Below are 24,032 nucleotides of genomic sequence, written 5' to 3'. Positions count from 1 at the left end.
TTTTCTCCCTCTCTTAGATACTCAAAACTAAATAAATAAATGCAGCTTACACCTTCACGCCATCTGTCAGGGTTTTGTTTCTATGCGTCTGATTGTCGGACTCGTCTGGGGTTATTTTTGTAAGGCACCAAAATTACAGATGCATAGCTGAGCCAGCAGAGGACTCCCCAGCGTGCTGCGCCCCTATATAACACTGCTGTAAAATACATTTTGACAACCTATTAAGCTCAAATTGTGATTTACACAATGCAAATCATCAGTAAAATCTGTCCCTATAGAATAACACAAGTTGTTGAGGTAAATCCACATTCATGAATCAAATAAAAAAAAGAAGAAACAGACCAATAGATTCTCAGTGAGCTAAATTTAAGGCTGGATTTGCTGTGGCATCTTCAATCAAAAAGACATTATCTCTTCAATGATCCCATCCACAAGCTCACATCTCCCTCTGAAACACAAAAGAACAGCTCGAAAACAGAAAAAAACACCACAGACGGAGAGAGAGCAGACATTCAATCTGCCGCTCCGCGTCGCACCACAGAACCAAACAGAAGCTGAGCAGCAACATACGTGCAGCGCCGGTAGAACTAGAAGGAACGAGAAGACCGATTCCACCCAGAGACAAAGCTCACATGGGCTACAGGCGTCACCGGATCTATAAAGATGAATTACATCTGCTTCCACGTGTGAAAAAGGTCATATTTAGAACCCTAAAAGCTATACATCTTTTGTGAAACTAATGCTTCTGGTCCACTAATCATTTGATTAATACAATCCATTAATTACCTCTGGCCCGGCTCAAAATACATTGGTAAGAAAAGTCCAGAAAGTCCGGCCTCCACTTCTTCACTTCTATAAATAACATCCCGCGTTCTACATATGAATCTTTCAAGAACTATTTCCCCCTCAGCTGGAAAGACAGATTCGGTTTCAGTGACACAGACACTTTTCCCTTTACAACACGTCCAGGTCGTCCCGCCCCCGGACGCCGTTGGCGGCCGGCACCCGGACGTCCGGCTCGGCGGCGCTCCGGCCCGCCGGCTCCCGCGTCCCGGCGGGGAGGGCGGGGCCGCCCGGACCCACGTGTGTGCTGATCAGCGACGAGCGGAGGCTCCTCGCGAGGCCCAGCGCCCGCGCCTCGTACTGCTCCGCCGAGGTTTTTTTGTACCTGAAGGAGGGGGAGGGGGAGGGGGGGGGGACGAGACGGTTATTTGGTTGACCTTCAGCCGCCAAACGCCTTTTCGGCGAGAGGAACAAAGTGAAGATGCGATGCACGCACAGCGTGTCAATCAATGTCCCGTCGGAGAACTCACATCTTCAGCATCAAAGACGACAGGACCACCGAGACGGACGAGGCGGCCATCGCAGCGGAGCCCATCCAGGGCTGCAGCACCACGCCGGCCGGCATGAACACACCTGACCACCGGCAGAATCGCAATCAATCAGAGAGCCGAGCGCCAGGCGGTTCGCGCTCCGAATGCGGCGCGAGTCGTCGTCGTCGTCCCCCCCCCCCCCCCTCACCTGCGGCGAAGGGGATCCCCACCAGGTTGTAGACGAGGGCGAAGACGAAGTTGGTCCTGATCCTCCGCACCGTCTTCTTGGACAGCTCGATGCTGGCCACCACGTCCAGCAGGTTGTTCTGGGGGGGGGGGGGGGGGAACGTCCAGGTTAGAAGACGGCGCGTCGCGTCCGGGGGAAACCCCCGCCGGCGGCGGTCGCGTCCACTTACTCGGATGAGGACGATGTCGGCCGCCTCGATGGCCACGTCGGTGCCCGTGCCGATGGCGATGCCGAGGTCGGCGCGGGCGAGGGCGGGCGAGTCGTTGACGCCGTCCCCCACCATGGCCACTCGCCGGCCTCGCTCCTGCAGCTCCTGCACCTTCGCCACCTTGTGCGAGGGCAGCACCTCCGCGTACACCTTGGCGATGCCCACCTGCGATCGGCGACAGCGCTTTTGACTCCACCGCGTGTCGTTTTTTTTTCTCCGCGTGGAAGGCGGCGCGAGCGAGGCGTACCTGTGCGGCGATGGCCTTCGCGGTGCGCCTGTTGTCTCCGGTTATCATCGCCACCTCGATGCCCATGCTTCGGAGCGTGTGCACCGCCAACGCCGACTCCGCCTTCACCGTGTCCGCGACGGCGAACATGGCACACAGCACACCTGCGGAGGGTCCACGCGCAAAACACGCGGCGGGAAGTGTGAGACCAGAGATCCGAGGGGGTGTTACTGGTTCTTTTTTTCCCCTCCATCCTCACCATCGATCGCTACCAGTATGGCGGTCTGTCCCTTTGACTCGTGGCTGGACATGGCGGCGTCGACGTCCGCTCCGATGTGGTGGCCGTTCCTCCTCATCCACTCCCGGTTCCCAATGAGGACGGAGAAGGACTGGGGCTCGCCTGGAAGGGAGGACAGAGTTTTGTATGTGGGTTATGTGAAATAGCTCATTTAGTCTGTATTGAGATGTAATTAAACAAAAGCATCAGTCTTTCATAAGTACAATTCACAGGTTTCTATTAAGTTCTATTAGGTTGATTATTTACAATTTAGTTAATGGATAAATTAATTATTATATTGTTTGATTAATTATTTTACTTAAAACCTCTAGGGTACCCCTATTACTATTATTACTTAATTTAAAAAATTGAAAAATATACATTTTCAGCACCCTGAAATTGAAACCTGAACCGTAGTATTGCCTTGAATTATTAATGAATAGGTGTGTTCGAAGCTAAAGGTATGGGAATTGGACCTGTGACCTCTGTAACTGTCGCACGCTATTATTTAGGATTTTAAGGGGGATTTCTACTCAAATAACTGACTGGCGTTCCATGTGTTTGTTTTGGCAAACGACACAAATTCAAGCCTGTGTGCAAACGGCGAGCCTGGACCCTAACAGCCACGGGACCTGCGGGCGGGGGCTCGGCCGCGGCCGGCAGGCTGCTCTCGTCGGCGGTGGCGCCCGGCAGGAGGAAGCGCTCTTCGCTCGGGTCCAGCAGCAGATGTTCTACGTTCGAAACCCGGCAGCCGATCCCACAACCGGGCACGGCCTGGAAGTCCTGGCAGTAGCCCAGCAGCTCACTGGCCAGCTCCTGAGAGGGAGGAAGGGCACACAGGACGGATGAGCGACCCGGCGGCGCCGTCGGGTCTGAAAAACACTGGCGGCGCCGCCGCCGCCGGCACCTGTTTGCAGTGCCTGGCCACGGCGGCGCCCAGCGGGTGCTCGCTGCTGGCCTCCGCCGTGCCGACCAACGCCAGGATCCTCCTCAGGGGCATGCGGGCCACCTCCCACAGCACCAGCACGCGGGTCACCCGGGGGACGCCGTGTGTGATGGTGCCGGTTTTGTCGAACATCACCACGTCGATCTGACGGGAGCAGAAAGGCGGAGGGGATGACTCCAGCTGGAGTTTCAATCTTCACTAGACGTTTTGTGATCTCCCTGATCAGATTAAAGAGAGATTAAAGCAGCATTGCCTTGTGGGCCATCTCCAGCGGCTCGCCTCCTTTAATAAGGATCCCGTTCTGAGCTCCGACCCCCGTGCCCACCATGACAGCCGTCGGGGTCGCCAACCCCAGAGAGCAGGGGCAGGCGATGGACAGGACGGTGATGGAGGCCTGGAAGGCAAAGCGGACGATGACCTCCGCCTTGGAGATGTTCTGGTTGTAGCCCTGGGGAGGGAGAGAACGTGTCACTGGAGCGAGGCCCATTGTTTTTCGGTTTGAAAGCAACCTTTTTTTGTTACGAATGCGAGCGGGCCTACCGGGAAGTTCTCCTTCACAATGTCAAAGTTGACAAACCCGATCGCCAGCCACGCCACCAGCGTCAGCAGCGAGACGACAACTATGAAGGGCACGAAGTAGCCGCTGAGCCTGTCTGCAAACTGCTGGATGGGGGCCTGAGGAACATCATCGGTTTTTTGAATGCCGACAAACAACGTTGACTTGGACCAAAAGAAAGAGAACTCCTGCACGAGCTCACCTTTGAGGTCTGGGCCTCTTCCACCAGCTTCACGATTTGGGACAGAGTCGTGTCGGAACCCACGTGGGTGGCCTCCACCAGGAGAGCACCGTGAGCGTTGATGGAGCCGGCAATCACCAGACTGCCCACCTTCTTACCGACAGGCATCGGCTCCCCTGACCACCACAGAAGAAGAGAGGCCGACCGAGATGAAGGGAGCGACGGATCAAATCATAATGTTTAATCAAAAAGGGGTCCTTTTTTCTTAAATAGGACAAACTAATGGGACATTTTTAAGAGGCTGTTAAATCAGATTGGATGGTTCCCGCTAATGCATCCATTAAAAATACAAAACGGAGAGTTCACTTAACTTTTTACAGCATTTACTTCGCGACAAAAGAAGAACGATTGCTGCAAACTTCTCTTTGAAAAATAAATGAGTTTAGTTCAAACACTACGCTGAATCAGCTGAATCATACGAGACGGAATCAAACAAGTTTACATCCGTCCCCGGTCCCCGGTGCCGTCCTCCTACCTGTGATCAGGGACTCGTCTGCCATGGAGTTTCCCTCAATCACCCTCCCGTCGACGGGGAACTTTCCTCCCGGAGCGACTTTGATGACGTCGCCCCGCTGCACCAGCTCCACCACCACCTGCTCCTCGCTGGGGGGCATCGAGGCGCCGACAGTTAGGGAGCCCACGTCCAGCATTGTGACCTCTCAAGAGGGAGAGCGTGTATAGGCGCCCTGCTCACCTGATGACGGAGTGGTCTCGTCCCAAAGTGACCACTGTGGCATCGGTAGCTTGAAGCGACATCAACTTGGCCAACGCCTCTGAGGTTTTACTCTATTTACCATATTCATAGACATTAAAGACATTTCTAAAAGACAAATACACTCATAAATTAGAACAGTTACTGTTGCACACACTTTAGCGACGTGCTCCAGCCATCGGCCCAGCGCGATGAACACAAACAGCATGGGCGGAGTGTCGAAAAAGGTGACGGGGCTCTGGCTGGCCCGCTCGGCCATGGCCACGACCAGGACCACGCAGGAGTAGGCGTAGGCGACGGAGGTGGCCAACACGATGAGCACGTCCATGTTGGCGGTGCGGTGTTTCAGCGAGCGGTACGCCTGGATGTAGAAGTATCGGCCTCCAAAGATCTGCAGGAGGGAACAAGGCATTTATTTGTTTTTTTACTAGAGCTCGTCAATAGATCAAAAACACGTCCCCTCACCTGCACAGGTGTGCAGAGCAGGAAGAAGGCCAGGTTGAGGAGGGAGAGGCCGGGCAGCAGGTTCTGCTCCTCGGGCATTGAGCCTCCGTGTTCCTGGTGCTGGCTGTCCATCACCATCATGTAGATCATGAGGCCCATGACGGGCACGCCGAAAACCAGGCTGAGAAGGAAGGAGTTCTTCCACCTGGACAGACATGGGTTTGAGTCCCCCCGAGAGGCGATATGACATCTGTTCGTCCGAAGTGGGTCAATTTCTACATGATCCAATGTGCACCCACTTTAAATCGAGGTTTAGGTAACACAATTCTTGTGGCCTTGGAGATGATATTTGAAAGACATTTTAAAAACAGATACTTGCTGTCGTATTTCCTGGGTGTGATCCAGGTTGTTTCTGAAGCTCGCCTTCACCAGATTGGCCTCGAATCCGAGACTCTGGATTAACGACACACGTGAACCGGGTTAGACCGTAGAATCCCTGCCTCATAGCGGCGGAGGATTCAAAGGGAACGCGATCGCCACCTGGATGATCTTGGTGATATCTCGAGCTCCCAGCACTTCCGGATCAAACTGGACGTGGGCTTTCTTGGTTGCCAGGGCGACGGAGGCCACGGTGATCCCTTTGGTGGAGGTGAGCGTGGACTCAATGTTGTGCACACACGATGCACACGTCATGCCGGTTATCTACAGGCGTGGAGGCCGGTGGTGTTAAAGCTCTGGGAACACAGAGGAACAGTAAGCGTCTTTTATTCTCCTGGGGTTGACTCACCGTGAGGTCCAGCTTCCCGTCCGTCCCTGCTTTGTCCTCCATCAGCTGGGCTCCGAAGCCCAGGTCTCCTATGAGCCGAGTCACGGCCGCGGCGTCCAGGACGTCCGCGTCGTACTTCACCTCCGCCTTTCCGGCCATGAGGGACACCAACGCCGAGAGGATCCCTGGAAGCGGAACGTGGGTGAACGGAAGCTCCGCGTCACATGATCACAACGCCCCGCGCCGGCTTTACCCTCGTGTTTGTGCAGGTTCCCCTCAATGTTGGCCACACAGGAGGCGCAGGTCATCCCCGTCACGCGGATGAAGCATTTTTGCGCTTTGGTCCGGCGTTCAGGCGCCGCCGGCGGTCCGGCGCCACTGTCGACTGCCGCCTCGACGGGCGGTTGCAAGTCGGAGAGGTCGGACTTTGGATGGGGCTGGATGATCTTTGCAGATGTAGGTTCTGTAGAAGCAGGAACAAAGTCAGAGCAAAAAGTGCTTCATACTTCTACTACACGGTTCAGAGGAATACGTGGTTATTTTTGTAATGGCGCATATTTAAGACTCATTTGCTTCCATATGGATCGATTAGCAAAGCAATAAAGCAACCAAGATGTAAACGATACACGACTGCTGTAAAACCTGCTTTCAGAGCTCGTTCAATGCCTCGAGAAGTTGCTTTCGTCATTAAATCCAACAAGAACGCCTCGGGCAGAGTAAGAGCCCTTCATGTCGCACTACAACGTGCTTTGTCTGGTTTCCCGGGCAACCAGAGGAGATTGGATTGAGGGATGCTGAAAAGAATTTAATCAAAGTACTCCTGCTCATAATGTACAGGGGCCACCTGGGCACCAGGTCTTACAATATATTTTAAGACGGAAACACGTCTAAAATACAAAAAACAATGAGACTCCCATTGTCTTTTCAAAATAAAGCGCCTTTCTTCTGTCAGATTATCCCGAACACAAACCCGTCTGCCAACCTTGGAGCGACGCCTCAAAGCCCATGTCTTCCACTGCCGCCCTGAGCAGCTCCGGCTCCGTCAGGCTGGGGTCGAAGGTTACCGTCCCCTTTCCCTCCTTCAGTGACACCGCCAGGGAGCGCACGCCAGTCACCTGAGAGATCCTCCCTTCGATGGACCGCACGCACGAGTCGCAAGTCATCCCCACAATCCAGATGGTCGCGGTGGAGAGCGGCGCGTCCCCCTGCCAGAAGGCGCCGCCGCGCGCGGCCGGATCGCCGGCTGCCACGGAGGCGCCGAAGCCCATTTCCTCGATGGCGTCCCTCAGCTCCTGCTGGGTCACGACGAGGGGCCGATACACGATGAGCGCCGCGGCGTCCCGCAGGGACACCTGGACGCGCGACACCCCGGGCCGGGCGCCGACCCGCCCCTCGATGGCCTGCGCGCAGGACCGGCAGCGCATCCCGTCCACGCCGACGCGCACCGCCGACTCCACGTCGAGTCCCAGCCTCTGGAGCTCCAGGGCGATCTGCGTGGCGCTGACGGCCGAGGCGTCGTAGTCCACTTGGGCCAAGCCGCTGGCCGAAGACAAGCTGGCGGCGAGGACGCCGTGGAGGCGGCACACGCTGCTCTCGACGGCCCGGGCCCGGTGGCCCCCGGGGGCCAGTCCCAGGAGTTTAAATGTGGCCCCGGAGGCCGCTTCGGGCGGGGGACGGCGCTCGCTGGGACTCCCGTACTCGTAGGCCAAGTTGTCGAGGCCTTGTTTCTCGATGCGAAGGCCATTCTCCTGGAAAGAGGAGAGAAAGTCACCTTCATAATCTCAGGGGGGCTGTAAGAATACGAGATATAGTGAGGGGTTTAAAAGTGTGCGAGAATCCTAAAGACAAACTACTTTCACATGCAAATGAATGCAAACCTGGAAAGAATCAAATCAGGCTTCGGTTAATACAATCAAATAGTTTGTCTACAATATGAGACTCGAGCTTTGTGAGTAAAACATCAGTTTGTCACGTGAAGAGTTTTAATCTCCCTGAGAATGAGGCCTCTTAAAAATCTCAAGCACAGACACAAGCCACTGCAGGAGTTTACCTGGAAAACACTTCTCAAAGGCTGTCAGCTCAAAAGAGGAGGGGGGGGGGGGGGGGTCAAACAGGGCGTAAAATCCACATGACCGGCCCTTCACATAATCTCCCAACGTGACTCTTCTTAAAAGCAACGGGCGCCTCACTGAACCGAAGGAGCCGCTTTACTTTCAGCCACAGAGGGAAGAGCCAAATGACTCCACTTTAATGTGGAATGCATTTTAGGACTTGAAAACAGCAAACTGGAGGCTGTCTGGAAAGTGAGGCGCAGTAGAGGAGACCCACAATCCTTTGGGAGAATAACAAATCACTGCGACGTGAAATGCAAGCTACGGAGGCTAGGGTGACTTAGTCAAACACTGGCATGTTGACATCTGGGCTCAGGAGTGCTGTCACCCGTTCAAAGTTCAAACGCCTCACACGGCAAATCACCACAACCCTTTCCCAGGTACATCGGGGGCCCCCGTTACAACCCGCGACGCCAGCGGAAACAGGAAGTCATACAGCTGCTGGTTCAGGGGCACCTGAAGGTGTGTCAGGAGGTCCAAAAGACAGAAGACTAATTAAAAAAAAAAATCAATCAAGAAATGAGATCTAATTGTATTAATAAGAATGATCAATTGGCTTCGTAAAAAACATCCATTGAATTCTATGTTTATAAAACACAGCCAGTATCAATGTGTAAAAGAAACAATCTCGTGCGTATTCGATGTCCCTCTCGTCCTAAACCGGTCTCAGATTCAGTGACTCGCATGATTGATTTGGCCTCTGACCCAACAACAGACAATAAGAGCATTCAACCTACAGGGAAACAGGAGCAGGACACCTGAGCACAACCACGAACTTCCTTCACCTGCTGACTAAGAGCAATGGGACACGTAGGAGCAATAAAACCAGACAGGATTCCACTACAAGCCAGAAAAAGTACTTCTTGTTTTCCAATTAACTCATCAAACAAATGAAGGGCAATGTTAAGGATACTTGCACTCCAGAGTATTTACACGTTATGCTCCCGTCACGTTTCAGAGAAAAGTATTTTACTTTTTGTCTATTGATCAACTGCCGAAGAGAGAGTTCCTAAAGCAAAAGAAGCAAACAGGCCAGATGTAAATACGGTGCAGGTCGACTTCGTGTAACCCAAATGTGCCCGTACAGATTTCAACTGGTTCAATCAGCTCAAATGCATCGGGTTTTTTTTAAATAAATGACTGAACATTTTTCATAGTAAAAACCTAAATGTCCAAAGTTCGATCCGAAGCGGAGGGATAAATATTTTTCCCCGACAGCAGAAGCAAAACGGCGTGTTTCTTCGTCCCCCTCCGTGTGTCATCAGCAGACCTCCATGCAGCCACACACATGGACCTCCACCACCAGACCTGCGGGGTGGAGGTCCATGCTTCTCTTTCCCCCCCCGGGGAGAAGGGCCTACCTGTAGATCTCGCGCGCAGTGCCCCCCGCCGGGGCACTCCGAGGGGCCGCAGGCGCAGTCCGGCGCGCAGCGGCAGTCCACCATGCGGATCTGCTCCCCGGACGACTTTGGGACGCGCTTGGACGGCCTTTTGGGCGAAAACATGTTCGCGCGGCTTATCTTTGCCTCTCAGGAGTCGGAGAGGGTGAGGGGGGTGGGGGGGGCGAAGGGTCGGAGTCCGCACGGGGCGAAGCGACGCGTCGTGTTCCTGGAGGAGGAGAGCGCGCTCCGGCGAAACGTCACATCTAAGTTCACTTTTCGAGTTAAGAGCTTTTTCTTTTCTTTTTTTTAAAGGGAGGGGCCCCCCCCCCCCTTTTGTTGGTTATGATTGAGAAAAGCCTGCACACGGCTTGCAATCACATCACTTCTGCAAAAAGAAATGACATGCAACACACATTAATGCATTAAACTACAACTTGTGGGGATGTTTGTAGTCCTTTGGGGGGGGGGGGGGGGGGGTTAGACATACAAACCACGGTACTTGTAGAAAAATACTTTTATTCAAATCCCAAAAGTTTGAAATACAAGTAGTGAATAAACCAGACCTTATTTTATAGCGGGATTAAGTAATTTCAAAACAAAAGCCAAATTAGAGAAACGCAAAACCGCAGTTTTTCATCAGACTTGTCAAAGTGTCGAGGAGCAAAACCGAATAGCGGCACAAACTGACTCAAGTATAAATATTTATAAAATACATTTTATTGAGTGTCCTCGAAGCCTCCAGTCAGAGAGTGTGTTTGTGGAAGCGGGAAGAGAGAAGTCATCGACGCAAACAAAGGAATGTGGTTAATAAAAGGACACAATTCTTCATTTTGTGTGTGTACTAGTGAATATAAAATGTGCCCCACTGCAAAGAAAGTCCTTCTTTGGGCGTTTTATCTGTTTTGTGTTGATAAAACAAAACCTGCCAGTGGATTGAGACGATTCCACTTGTCTGGGTGTTATTGATTCACTGTCAATGAAGGAGATGCATAGAAATCTAGAAGGCACGCACGGGGCAAGAACCTGAAGTCCAATACATGCTGTTATAGTACATTTAAATCCAGATTCATTTTTTTTTTTTACTTTCCTATCGTTTGGACAGACGTTCCATCTTTTTGTTTGTGTGTGTTGCGGCTCAGAAAAGTTCACGTGAAAGGAAGAACTCCCAGAGGGGCAGAAACCATGACAAAAAAAAAAAGCAATCCCCTTCTCTCGCTTCTTTTTAAATAATTAAATGTTCAAGCAGACGTTTCTTGCCCTGCGTGAATCTGAACGACAAGCGGCGACGGGGGGGGGGGAGGGGGAGGACGGGAAGCAGCGTGGGCTCCTCAGCGCTGGCGGTCCCAGCGCCAGATGGAGGCGTCGTCGCACACGGCGATCAGGATGCCACTGTCCCGGCTGAAGCTGGTCTGCCGGATGGCCGACGTGCATTTGGGGAGGGTCAGCGTGGTGCACCTGGGGGGGGCGGAGAGGGGAGACAAGTCAACGAGGGGGGGGGGGGGGGGGGGTCGCACTTGCCATTAAAAAGCTCCCGTCCACCTGCGGGGACGGTTTTGACTCACTTGGCTTTGTGTGGGTCTTCCACTTCCAGGTCCCAAACGTAGAGCTTTCCCACCTGGTTTCCCAGAGCCAGCATCTAAACACGAGCGTCACAGGAGACAACGGAGCTGAACCACCAAACAACGCGGGACATCAACGATTGCCGCTCAGATAAATAAATGAGGACCTCACCTTCTGCCAGAAGTCCATGGAGAAGCGCATGTACCAAATGTCACACTGGCTGTAATCGAAGCGGCCCAGAACCGTCACATTTGACTCATTTGGTTTAATGTGATCGAGGTCCTCCTCCATCTTTCCCGGTTTCCAGCAGACAATGGCGTTCTCGCAGGACTGCAGGGAGGAGCGAGTTAGGTCTCGAGAGCGCTGGCGGCCTCGTGGAGCAGTTTGTGATTAGATATTAGCTCTACACTCGGGGCTCACTTGCCTTTGAGAGGATGAGATCGCCGAGCCACCGCACACAGTCCACGTAGTTCCTGTGGATGTCTCGTGTCGAGAAGTCGGGGAAGTGAATCTTCTGTGAGACAAAAGGCCTGAGAGGGGGAGGGGGGGAGCACAGAGCACATGGTCACGTGACTGCCTACGTCAGTGAGCGCTGAGGTGGTCAGGTGGTGGTATTCGTACCGGTTGGTCTTCGATGGATTGTACTCATAAGACCCTCGGATGGCTTTCTGCATCCTCTCGGAATTGATCCTCCAAAGCTTTAAGGAGTGGTCCATCCCACATGACATTATCTTTTCACCCAGAAGATCAAAATCCTGCAGCAGGGTGAATAGAATAGATCATTAAATCCAGGGTTTTAGTTTCAGGTCCATTTCTTGTTCCGATTGCGGTAAAAAACTCACAGCACTCAGGACTTCATCGCGATGACCTTCCACACCACCAAATATGGCCACCAGCGTGTCCGTCTGTATGTTCCACAGACGCAGAGCGTGATCTGGGGGAAGCAAATCAAGCCTTTAATAGAACATAAACCTGGATCATAATCGTGTTTGTGGTTCAACAAACATCAGCAGACAACTTTATAGACGTGCTTCTGACATAAAGAAGGAAGCAAGACGTCTTGGACGAGTGATTCGCGTCAGAAAGTTGACATTATTGTAGGTGCTTTACCTTTGCTAACAGACAGAAGGAGATTTGGATCCCTCGGGTGAAACTTAAGCTCATTGATGGCGTTTCCGTGACCGACGTAATGCTGGGTTTCAACGCAGGAAAAGGGAAAAAATTAGAGAAGACGATTCAGATAAATACCGAATAGCGCTTTTCTCCGGGCCGTGGTCTGAGGCGAGCGGTACCTTGATGCATTGCATTGTGATGTGGTTGATCACCCGGATGATGCCACGGGACCCGGCGACGGCCAGCAGCGGGTGGCTGGTGTTGGTGTCGTAGGTCCACGCGCACGTGTAGAAGTTCTCCTCTGTCTTTACACAAGCTCGGTCAAAAAAACAACAACCTCTCAGTGATGTTTAAAAACAAACTATAAGGTCCCTCCCCGGCAGAGATGCACTCGTTCAAAATCTGTGACAGAATCTCACATGAAATTCCTATAAACATTGACAAACTGGTCTGTGACTGCGGAGCAATTTGCACGTTTTTTTTCTTTGTCTAATGACATGTCGTCTAACGATCCAGTCATTGTGGATAGTACAGCTAAATATCAGGGGTTTAAAACCAAAGCAACGGGACCTGAAATGTGTCTGAGTGACAATGATGAGGTGAAAGGATACATCTGCATCGACATAAGACTGCAAGAGTCTTACTTCTCCCTGAGAGTGACATTCATATAGAGTTACCTGGTGGAGAAGACAGCATTAGTCAAATATGGAACAAAAGACAACAAATGAAAATACAAAAAAATACACGGCGATGCCCAAACAGAAGATGACAGTCATGAGTATCACGTTCATCTCTTAGCACCCAAGTGCCGCCTCGTCACCACTTACCCGGTTACTCCCCACTGTGGCAAACACCAGCGGGTCTCCCTCCTTGCTGTGCCAGTTAAACTGGACCCCAAACAGCGGCTGTCCGTGGTCCTCCTGCGGAAACCATGACGCTGTGATTAACAAAGTGCTCGTACGGACCCGCTTATGTTTCGATAACAAATGAATACACGCGGCTCAGCACTCACCCTCAGGCTGTTGACACATTTGAAGGAATATTTGCACTTTTTGGACTTCCACTTGCCCTTGCCCCAGCTCTTTCTGCCCGGGGCGTTGGCGGTGTTGGTGGGTGTGTCGGGGCGCTCTGCGTTGGTCCCACTCTCCACACTGACAGCATCATCCTGTTGGTGCACACACACACACACACACACACACACACACACACACACACACACACACACACACACACACACGTGATGTGTAGACAAGTTTCTCCTGCAGGAATGACCAACATTCATGCTTTACCGGATGCATGATAGTATGGTTTACTCTGACCAGGATTGAGGTCTGTGTGGTCACATTACCGACAAGCTACAGCGCACACGGGGAACGTCATCTTGCAAATTAAAGAATGGCGTTAGATTAATGTGTATTACACCTGAGCAGAGTCCCTCCCCTTTAACCACAGCAACATAAACATGTTTTGTAGCTTACGTCGGCTAACAGGAGATCAGTCACATTTGCAGAAGTAGCTACAAGACGTAATACGGTTGGCCAGCCACTCCTCATCAACCCCGGTTTACGTTTCTTCAACCTCCCCACCCTGAATTCAGAAGCGATCTCAGGTCATCACTCCTGATTAACTGATCGTAGATGCTAATGCTAACGCTAATGCCTGATTGAACGTGAATGGCAGTAGTGTGAACATAAAAACAACGCGTATGTGGACACAACACGAAGCTAATGCATGTCTTCGGTCGTCCGGTCGGACTTAAATAGTTAATATCACCTTAAGCTTAGATGCATCTAGCCGGCACAGATACACAAAGATGCTAGCTAAACACTTTAGCCGGTGGACTACCTTAGCACGGTGCTAACTCACTTGGGGCGATTTATGAGTCGTTTTTGCCGAATATACAACACATTTTAAATGCTTACATTCTCGTCTCCTGATAAATCAGGGTTACTGTTCTCGTCACTGCTTAGTTTTTGTTTTTTCGCCGGTATTTCTTTTCCCGCTTGAGAGTGGGACTCGGACATGTTCTTATTTTCCCTCATTTTGGATCAGACTCCACCTTTTCCGCTCTGCTGCCGCAAGGGCTGCTGGGTATTGTGGTTTTTACAATCTTACATTAAAGTCAAAGCAGAGCCATTGGCCACAGTCATGAACTACAACCGTGGTACCATCGTGATAGATAAAATGAATGCTTCCGGTGGAATTGTTGAAAAATAAAAGCCCATTGTTTTTCATTAGGTTTTTGACCACCCGATGGGCAGTCTGTACGCCTGATTATTTGCAATAGTGATACAACTGTACGACTAGAACTACTTTCTATAAATATAAAAATAAACGATACAAGTAAGTGTTATCTCGGAGTAATACATTTGCATTAGTGGCCATACTACAACGGTGGTACTATCAAGCGAGAGAAATGTAATACAATTAGTAATTTTGGTTGAACTATTAAAAATATTGGATGATGAAGAGTTTTTAACTATGCACTTTGACCACCAGAAGAAAGTTTATATTCATTTTTATTGCGGATTAGCAACAGCGATACAGCAGCACCAAGTATTTGTCAAAGTAATATTACATTTATAGCCTGAGTGTTAGCTCCCTCTTGTGGCCATCATGTGTAACGTCAGAACTCTAAACAATCAATACTTCAGGTTAAATCATGCAAAAGAAAAGCGCATGCTATTCACTCTGACTACCAGAGCCCTCATATGATTAATGGCGATAGTGACACAACTGTAACTGCAGTCTGTAAAGATGAAGTAAAAGATGCAAACAACAATGGGAAATACGGCGTAGTACAACTTAGCCAACTTGCAATTTACTAGTTATTGTTGGCTACAGCGATACAAAGTTTGTAAGTGTACATTTAATATTGGTAGATCTAGAGCAAAGGTTTGTATCGGCCAGGGTCTACAAATAAAACAATTGTATCATCCAGTTAGATAAACAGCGTACAATCAATACGTTCTAGATAAAAGCAATGGTAGACATTTAGCATGAGGTTTGACGCCCTCTGGTGGCCACAGACAACCACTACACCCGTATAATTACCAAGTCAGCTGCATTATATACATCTAATATTTCCGGTTGAAGCGTTCAAAATAAAAGCGTGTGAGGCGTAATTGAGCACTTGCACCACAGGAGGGCGATGTAGGCTAATGATTATCGACGATAGCGATACAACTGCAACCAACTGCATTCTGTTAAACTACAAATAAATGAGTGTGATTATATGTCAAGCAAACGAGCAAATTCTTCATACTAAAGACCAACTAGTAACTGCTTACGCAACGTTATCAACAACGCTAAAGAGTTTGTCTAGATCAAAGCAATGGTAGACATTTAGCATGAGCTTTGACGTCCTCTAGTGACCACAGTCAACCACTACACCCGAATCATTACCAAGTTAGCTGCATTATATACATCTAATATTTCCGGTTGAAGCACTAAAAAAAAGCATGTGAGACACACTATCAGAAGGTAGTGACTAAATGTGATTATTGACACAAGTAATAGCATTCTGTAACTCCCTAAATAAATTATACATACAACAGTCTGATAAACGATTAATTAAATTAGCATTGTTTCTGTGTACATTTAGAGGTTAAAATGGATGCGAAAGTTCTCAAACTCTAGACAAAAGGACAGTGCAACATAATTAAACCCTGAGACATATTATGATAGATAACTGGCATTATGAACGAAAGTGTGCAGAGCAGCCAAACTGTATACAGGCCAAAGAAGACATAATAACAAACATGTATTTATTTAAAAAACAACAGTTTAAGTAGATATTTTGTTTGCTGTTAAATGTAGTTCATTATTGTCCTGTATCAGTCATGTGGGATTGGCTTCAGGCCTACAGCATTATGTCTGCATCCTCCAGGGAGGCCACGCTCATCTCCTCTGACAGCTCTTCATCATCTTCCTCCTCCTCCTCTTCCTCAGCTTGTCTCTTTACGCCCCTCTGCTTCGACAGGGCCGCCGCGTAACGAATGTTGTACATGTTAAAATCACACCTGTGGAAAGAAAGGAGTTCACACCGGACACTTGTACAACAACATCAAGTAGCAAACAACTTTAAAAGGATCAGACACAGGAGATGGCGAGACTTACAGTTTGGACAGGCTGTCAAAGTGCCTCTGGATGCTCTTCTGGAGCGCCTGGAGCGTTGGCAGTATGGCTCCAGACCTGCCCACAAGACCAATGGAATCAGTCACATTGACCCACCAACACATGATGAGACGCTATCAATCTTCCAGATGTGACGGACTGGCAGCCGACCTGTTCTTGAGCTTCTGCCCGTGCAGCATGAGCAGGCTCTGGGCCCACGTCATGTAGAACTGCAGGTGACCAGACTTCTCCAGACTCGCCGCCACGAAGCCCAGCAGCTTCTCAACGTAGATGTCAGGCAGAGAGCCGCAGACCACCGGGACTGGAACCCAAAACAACCCGTAGCACTCAGAGGCCGACGCCTTCCGGAGGGAGTAAATCCTGCGCAGAACATTCAGGACTCACCCTGCGCGTGTGGAACCGTCTCCAGCACTTCCTGCTTCAGGGCTTTCTCGTTCAGTCTGAACGCCAGGACGATGGCCGACGCCCACTCCTGGAGCCGCAGCTGCTTGCGTATGCTGGCCGGCGTCACGTCCAGGTCGAGGTCGTAGGGGTCAAAGACCAGAGACCCGTCCATGGAGTAGACCAGCAGGCCCTCGGTGGTGGTGGCCGCCCAGCTGCGACCTGAGAGCAGAGTTACAGACCAGTGAGGACGGGGTTCCTCTCCGCTTGCGTCTCGTTTGGTTTGGTGAATGTCTCTGTTCCCTACCCGTGGGGGAGAACCGCAGCGAGCTCACTCTGATCTCCGGCTTGAAGTGTCGAGAACTCATATCACCTGCAGAGGCGCGCAAGAAGAATCAACATGTTTTTTGATGTGCAGAAAATGAAGCAAAGACACACGAAGGGACGACAGGAGCAGACGAGGCAGGGACTGAAGGTCGGGGGCGGCCTCCTACCTCTCCTGACTCCGGGGAGGCTGATGTTCACCCCGTCCCCGTCTCCTGCTCCCTCGTCCACCAGAGCCAGGCTGCCGAACTCCGTCATCTTCCGCCGGTCCAGGAACTCCTGCAGGGCCACCAAACCGGTTCAAGGGCCACGTTCGCGAGGAACAGGTACGAAACTTTAAAAGGTGCGTTTTTACGCTACCTCCATGGCATCGAAGGACAGGTTGCAGGAGATCTCAAACTTCTTCATGAGCATCTGCTCCTTGACGTTGTAGATGCAGACGAACTTGGACTGGCCCCCCGCCAGAACCGAGTCCCCGTCCGCGGAGTAGCACAGCGACGTGAAGGACCTGGACGCGGAGGAGACAGAGGACACGGCCTGGGTCGTAGAACCCGCCAGAAGGGACGTAAACAAACAAACGCGGCGGCACCCACTTGCACTTCGCCGACTGCTTGGCGGAGATCTTGTCCGTCTCCTTGCGGCCCGTCTCCAGGTCGTGGCGCCCGACCACGGAGCCGGTCTGCGAGGCGGTGTCCGGGTTCCAGAAAGAGATCTCCCCGTTCAGAGTGGCCACGGCCAGCTCCTGGCCGTCGGGCCGGTAGGTCACCGACAGACCTGGGGCGGGAAGGGGGCGGAGTCACGCCACGCGCACAGAGAGAGAGAGAGCGGCGCGGGGTCAGCGCGGAAAGAGAGCGCACGCTTACCGTCGGAGGTGAGGGGCAGCGTCTCTTTGACCTGCCAGCTGTCCGCCATGTCCCACAGCCGCACGGTGCGGTCCCACGAGGCGCTGGCCAGGATGGACCGGACCGGGCTGAAACATAAGCAGCTAACCGGACCCTCGTGGCCCGCGAGGACCTGGTCACCACAGGGGGGGGGGGTGGGGGTAAGAGCCTCTTCAAAACACCAGCCAGGTGAACATCGGCATCAACATGCGCTCACCTCCAGCAGCCTGCCGGTCTGCATGGACCACAGGAAGATCTCGAAGGAGTCCTGGGCCCCGGCGCTCACCAGCTCGCCGCCGGCGTCCACGGCGAGCGAGGCGAACTGCGCCGGCCGCGGCGAGGCGAACGTCCGGAAGTTCCTGTACCTGGAAGACGCAGACGAACAGGCGTTGATTTCACGGCCGAGGCCCCCCGCCCCCCCCCCTCCCCACGTTTCGAGCGTCTCCCGAGAGTCACCTGTGCAGGTCGTAGGCCCGGACCGTCCCGTCCAACGAGGCGCTGACGACGACGAAGCCGCTGGAGGTGAAGGTGACGTTGGTGACGCTGCTGGTGTGCTCCGTGAAGGTCACGAAGCACAGGCCGCTGTTGGTGTTCCACACCTTGACCTGCGGAGATGAAAGCGGCCTCTTTACCCTCGGACCCCTGCAGCTGCGTGGTTACCACGTCACTGTTGGGGGAGGAGTCACTGACTTTGCCGTCGTCGCCTCCCGTCGCGATGTACTGCCCGTCGGGGGAGTAGGCCAGCGCCGCCATGTTGTTGAAGTGGCCCTGCTGCTTGAAGACGTACGACTCGCTCTGCCACTCCCACACCAGCAGCTGACCCATCCCTGACCAGACGCATTGCATTGAGTCAGGTGCTTATTGAGCGACGGAAACAACAAGACCTCCGGCTTACCTGAGCACCCGAAGCCGATCCAGTCCCCAGAGCTGTTTATGGCCACCGAGGTGATCCTCTGCTGGGAAATACTGGGAGAAGAAGCGCCATGTTTAGTCCTGCTTCTTTTCACCGCGTAGTAAAATCGTGCACATTCCTCCCCTAAATCCGCCCTCGCACCTCAGCGAGTGAATGAGGTTGAACTCCGGGAGTTCGTGCAGGTGGAAGATCCCCGAGGCGAAGCCGGTGACCAGGATGCGGCTCGGCTTGTGGTAGGCGGCCGCCGTCAGGTTGTTGAAGTCGCCCTCCTTGTTGAAGAAGTGTCTGAAAGAGGAGCAGAAGGGAGCGTCGTCATGGCGCTAAAGCAGCCGAGGGACAAACACGGGGACGGGGATGAGGGACCCGTAAAGTATGAACGTCAGTTAGAGGGTTTGGAATCAGGGCTTTTTGAGGAGTCACTTACTTGCTCATCTGTTTGTAGCGAACGTTTTTGGTCGCGTCCTTCTCGTCGGGAGCGCCGGCCTTCCCCCTGATGACCTCTCCCTCCGCTCTGTCCTCCTCCTCCTCTTCCTCTCCCTGCCTCGGGGGCTTGGGTTCGTCCCGGTGCTTCTTCAGGACGAGCTCGTCCAGCTCGGTGTCGCTCTCCCACACACACAGCGTCCCGTCCTGGCTCACCGTGTACAGCTGGACACAAAGATTGACATGTTCCCACACTCCGTTCCATTTGAACCCAAAAACCACGTGTGCCCTTCGGATGCTCACGTCCAGGCTGTCCTTCTCGAAGAAGCAGCCCACGATGAGGTCCTTGTGTCCCCCGAGGGAGTAGTAGATGAGGTTGGCCCAGCGCTCTGCACCAAACACCCACGTCGACATGTCTTTGCTGCCCACCACGAAACACCTGGGGGACAGAGGTCAAAAATGGTGATGATGATGATGATGATGATGGCGATGCGGTTGGTTTCACTCGGGCTTTGTGAGCGCTCCGCTGCCTGATCGACTCACTTGGAGTCGTCCGTCCAGTCGATGCAGGTGGTCTCGTCGTAGGGGCCGTAGTAGCTCTTGTCCAGCGCGAAGGCGTTGAACTCGCGCTGCTTTCCGGGAGCGTGGTACATCAGAGCGACGTTCTCCTTTGTCACCACGAACTTCCTGAGAACAAAAAAAAAAAAAACATCTCTTCAGTGGCTCGTAAAAGCAGCAACGGGATCTGTGTGTATCGGATATGACGAGTCGCTGGACGCGGTTCTCGCCACGGCGATCCGTAGCGGGGCGGACGTCTCTACCTGCCATCGGGGGAGAAGCGGATGCTGCTCACGGGCTTGTGGAAGTGGAAGTGATGGAGCACGGCTCGGGTGACGAGGCTGACCAACAGCGCCGCGCCGTCTGTGTGACGCAGAGACGCAATTTGGGGGTTTTATTTTGAGGCTTCGGGCGAGGCGAACATAAGAAAATGACACAAGGTTTTTCCTCTTGCCTTCATCCACCACGACGGCTAAAGCGCCGTCAGGAGAGAGACCCACGGACGTTATGTTTTTGATGGTGGAGACGGGTAACGTCTCAGACGTGTTGCTACGCAGCAGGATAGAAAAACGAAAGAATCAGACTTTATGATGACTTTGTGTACGCAACACAAACCTTGAAAATGACACGAAAAACTGAAAACCACGTTGGTTTTTCAACGACTTACTTTTTCAGGTCGAACACAGAGACTCTGTTTCCAACCGGACTGATCACAGCGTTTCCATCCTTGGAGAAGCTCAGGTTGCCCTGACGATACACTGCTCCGAGCAGGTTGGAGAACTAAAACCAAAGACACGTTACACAAATCACTTGATTTAGGATTTGCGTCTTCGTAAAGGATTCCCTCGCGAGCCGCGTAAAGAGCATCGTGTTGTGGTAAACGCAAAGTTAGTACTTTATTTAAACGCTTCAGACAATAACAATGTATTATATTGATTGAATGTCAAATTGATTGAATCCTGCCGAAGCTACGTATGCAATGCCAAAACGACAATATAAACTCTAAAATAATAATCACGATGTATTAGGAACAGAGATGCCGATTGAACATTTTCTGAATGAAGTTTTTTGTGACGTTCACGGACGACTCCAAAGATGAAACTCAGCTAGCAGTGACTTACCTTATACGCAAACTTCATTTTTCTGAATAACCCTTAAACGCAGATATATATATATATATCTTCTTTTTAATGACTAATATTTCTCCCCAGAAGTAAAAATATGTGGTTAATGTTACACATGCTTCTTCCTCCACCGGCTCACACGTGTTAGCATGTTGTTGACACTTTACGCATCCGGTTTGAGTTCAACTGGGCGTCAGCGCCCCCCAGCGGCCCGGCGGGCAAATGACTGCGGATACAATTACAAATAACGTATTTATTGTGTAAAACATACACCATTTACTCTTGAGATCGTTCAGAAATTCCCATTAAGAAATTAGTACTATATCTCTAGTATCACGGTAGTATTATATACACCTTTTGGCAGTGTCATTATTATATTTGGGGGACTAGATCAAATTAAGTTACACTGCAACCTTAATTCAAATATTAATTCAAAGGTTTCAGCAGCTTCGATATAAAAGAGCAAAAATTTCCTGAATTCATTTAAAGTTAATTAAATTACAACAGCAACAAGATTTCCATCAGAGTGAATGAAAGTGGAAAAAGCCACTAGTCCTGAATACACGCACACTGGACACAGTGCAAGCAAGAAGCCGCGCCCAAGATAAATGACACACCTGGAGCTTAACAAAAGCCGGCTGAAGCTGTCCTTCACGCGATCCCTCCTCTTCATTTACCCCCCCCCCCCCGCTGAATAATTCAGCAGCTGCAGTAAGCACACAGCACATGTGTACAAATGCCTCCATGCTAAAGGTATTCTGAAAACGATACTGCAAAGTGAGAGATGACACCGCAAATATATTAACAGATCTTTCACTGGAAACGTGTTCGGTCTTCATGAGTTTTATTTGAAAGACGATAAGAACAACCATCTCAAAAAGCAGCTTGGTAAACAGTTTCACATCTTTTTGCACGCGGCGCTTTCTGACATCACCTCAGCGTTTTGTGCCAGAGGTCGAAACAGGGCACGACGTGCAGCCGTACGTATTTCTGGCCCCCGGGGGTGCACTCCAGACAGCCGTAGACGGTCTCCCGCCTCTGGTTGCCCATGCCGCAGAGCGCGCAGGGCCCCTTGGGGATGTTGTGCTTGAGGAGGTTGACCCGTGTGTGGGAGCTGTCCCTCAGGTAGGCGGTGGACACGTCCGTCATGCTGGCGGCCTTCTCGTAGTAGTCGGTGACCATGTCGTCCATGTACGTGTCGGAGTGGGTGAGCCCCTCGAATGTTTGGTTTTCTGCTCAGGGGGTTAGGATGACAGGCAAACATGTGGTGGGGGTGCTGGGGCTTTTAAAGTGCAGTAGATGTCATTGCTGTACCTGATCTGAAGGGGTTTCCGTAGATGATTCCAGAGAGGAACCGGCGCAGTCGACCCACGGAGAAGTGGCCGATGTAGCCGCCCAGCTGCTCCCGGATCTGCTCCCGCTCGAATCCACCTTGAGACCCTGGAGCTACGCAGATATCTGACACGGAGGAAGAAGATGGGGGCTCAGGGATGCCGCCATGCAGATGGTCAAAAACAAGGGGGCGGATTTACTCAATATCCTTGGACCTATAATGTGGTTGACACACGCTGAGGCAATTTGTTCTGCTGCATTAGACACATGAATCAGGCACGGAAAACACATCAGACAAACCACCAAGAGAGCCACGCGTTCTCGTTCATCTGAGAGATCACGGCGAGAGCAGGAAGTTAGAAGAACGTGTTTGCCACCGTGCCTCCTCAAACTTCCCCCCGTCCCTACCGAGTCGCCCGTCCAGCCGAACGAACAGCTGGCAGATGCTGAAGGCGATGGTGGTGTGTGCCGGGATGACGATGGCCTTGTCTCGGCCTTTGGGGTTCCTGCCGTCGTCGATCTGAAACTGCAGCACAAGAGAGAGTGAGCCGCCCGGGCGGAGCAGAGGCCCGAGAGCCTTCTCGTGACATCAAAGACGATCAGATGAAAAGGGTTATAAGTCGCGTCCCAGGTTTACCCTCATGGTGGTCCCTCTCATGCCGGCGTGGACGCTCAGCGAGCACTGGCGGGTGGTTCGGATGCTCTCCACCACCACGCAGAGGACGGTCCGACCGCTGCCCTTGGACTGACGCACCAGGCAGTGATCCAGGTCCACCTTCCTGAAACACCGAAAACAATACATTTCCAACGCAATTAACTTTGTGCGCCGGTGTAAAATAACACCACGTTGTTTTCATCCTCCCCGAAGGAAACCCGTCTTCTCACTTCACCTCTGCCACAAGGAGGTCAAAAGGTCAGGCATCTAAACAGCTGTCACCTGGAGTTGAGCTCTCGCAGGAGAGTCGGCACCTCCAGCTCGTGTTTGGTGACGATGCCAAAGGAGGCCTTGACGGCGACGGAGTCCGAGCCGCTGATGTTGAACCCCACGTCGTTGACAAGGTGGTTTCCTAAGCGACCGTTGAGGGCCACGTCGGATTTGTCCTCGTAGTTGAGGAGCTGATAAGAAGACACTCCTGTTCCACAAACAGAGAGAAAGCTGCGTTTTGTTGTTGTAAGAATGTGCTTCGGCTTGATGTTCTCACAAAGCGCGAGGACAACAAAAGCTCCGATTCTCCTGTACCTGCCGTGATCTCCTTCTGCCCCACCAGGATGTCCTTCAGCGAGAAGGCGGTGGAGGCGTACTTGTTCTTCCTCCAGAAGTGCCTCTTCCTCTTCCTGGTCACCAGGCTCAGCGGCTGGTAGCGGTCGGCCTCGCTCAGGCCCGGGACGGGGATCAGCCTCCCGGTGTCCCCGACCTGCTTCACGAAGTTCTTGGTGGCGGCGGCGAACATGTTTCGAGCGGCGCGAGATGAAGCGAGGCGCGCGAGGCGGTGGCGCTCAAGTCCGTGCTCTCCTCAGCGGGGGGGGGGGGAGCCGATTTCCAGGCTGTTCTTACGGACTTGTGGAATGTTAAATAATGCAGGTGGTGTGTAAGAGGATATGGGACGAGGTGTGTGTTAACAGGTCATTGTGGGCCTGCAGCTTCCTGTCACATGACAAAAGGAGGAGGGGAAAAAAGTCATCACTGGGGAATCAAACACTTTTTACCAGCACTTTATCTCAAACTGCTCACCTGCTAAAAGCTCTTTCTTCTGTTCAGAGATTAAATGAATTAAGCTAAAACATACAATTAAACAGCCTCGGTTTCACGTGTTGTTTTCACAACTAATTAGAAAGGTCATCCAAATGCTCGCCCCTGAG

General features: G+C 51.9%; 4 protein-coding genes across 5 annotated transcripts; all 4 read right to left on the bottom strand.

Annotated features, from left to right (window-relative positions):
• Positions 1-28: 28 nt before the first annotated feature.
• Positions 29-9,592, bottom strand: atp7b (ATPase copper transporting beta). The gene is made up of 21 exons (XM_037474906.2): positions 9,409-9,592; positions 6,919-7,684; positions 6,190-6,399; positions 5,958-6,121; positions 5,711-5,872; positions 5,550-5,623; positions 5,192-5,375; positions 4,884-5,117; positions 4,709-4,800; positions 4,490-4,617; positions 3,976-4,130; positions 3,758-3,892; positions 3,471-3,665; positions 3,179-3,361; positions 2,904-3,087; positions 2,254-2,394; positions 2,016-2,158; positions 1,730-1,933; positions 1,522-1,639; positions 1,314-1,416; positions 29-1,168 (listed from the first exon to the last, which is right to left on the bottom strand). The coding sequence occupies exons 1-21, from the start codon at positions 9,550-9,552 to the stop codon at positions 955-957; spliced, it is 3,933 nt and encodes a 1,310-aa protein (XP_037330803.2). The 5' UTR covers positions 9,553-9,592; the 3' UTR covers positions 29-954.
• Positions 9,593-9,913: 321 nt separating this feature from the next.
• On the bottom strand, positions 9,914-14,188 carry eed (embryonic ectoderm development). The gene is made up of 12 exons (XM_037476676.2): positions 14,025-14,188; positions 13,115-13,267; positions 12,930-13,022; positions 12,714-12,779; positions 12,282-12,407; positions 12,100-12,181; positions 11,832-11,923; positions 11,611-11,744; positions 11,414-11,519; positions 11,161-11,319; positions 10,992-11,065; positions 9,914-10,884 (listed from the first exon to the last, which is right to left on the bottom strand). Exons 1-12 carry the CDS (start codon positions 14,142-14,144, stop codon positions 10,758-10,760), a joined length of 1,332 nt encoding a protein of 443 aa, XP_037332573.1. The 5' UTR covers positions 14,145-14,188; the 3' UTR covers positions 9,914-10,757.
• Positions 14,189-15,855: 1,667 nt separating this feature from the next.
• Positions 15,856-21,027, bottom strand: pwp2h (PWP2 small subunit processome component). The gene is made up of 21 exons (XM_037475340.2): positions 20,838-21,027; positions 20,384-20,496; positions 20,171-20,265; positions 19,980-20,079; positions 19,702-19,845; positions 19,462-19,597; positions 19,163-19,383; positions 18,880-19,023; positions 18,721-18,791; positions 18,516-18,652; positions 18,282-18,430; positions 18,043-18,190; positions 17,808-17,958; positions 17,538-17,718; positions 17,305-17,452; positions 17,115-17,223; positions 16,928-16,993; positions 16,624-16,842; positions 16,390-16,540; positions 16,222-16,296; positions 15,856-16,124 (listed from the first exon to the last, which is right to left on the bottom strand). Exons 1-21 carry the CDS (start codon positions 20,853-20,855, stop codon positions 15,965-15,967), a joined length of 2,736 nt encoding a protein of 911 aa, XP_037331237.2. The 5' UTR covers positions 20,856-21,027; the 3' UTR covers positions 15,856-15,964.
• Positions 21,028-21,770: 743 nt separating this feature from the next.
• pjvk (pejvakin) lies at positions 21,771-23,623 on the bottom strand. 2 transcript variants are annotated; one of them, XM_037477089.2, is made up of 6 exons: positions 23,413-23,623; positions 23,110-23,305; positions 22,810-22,951; positions 22,581-22,698; positions 22,155-22,298; positions 21,771-22,072 (listed from the first exon to the last, which is right to left on the bottom strand). In XM_037477089.2, exons 1-6 carry the CDS (start codon positions 23,621-23,623, stop codon positions 21,771-21,773), a joined length of 1,113 nt encoding a protein of 370 aa, XP_037332986.2. The 2 variants fall into 2 exon arrangements, with proteins under 2 accessions (XP_037332986.2, XP_037332994.2); XM_037477097.2 differs by lacking the exon at positions 22,155-22,298.
• Positions 23,624-24,032: the final 409 nt, after the last annotated feature.

The sequence above is a fragment of the Pungitius pungitius genome, chromosome 3 (genome assembly GCF_949316345.1).
Source record: "Pungitius pungitius chromosome 3, fPunPun2.1, whole genome shotgun sequence".
Taxonomy (NCBI): domain Eukaryota; kingdom Metazoa; phylum Chordata; class Actinopteri; order Perciformes; family Gasterosteidae; genus Pungitius; species Pungitius pungitius.
The sequence above is the reverse complement of the archived record's forward strand: the minus strand, read 5'-3'. Positions and strand labels throughout refer to the sequence as shown.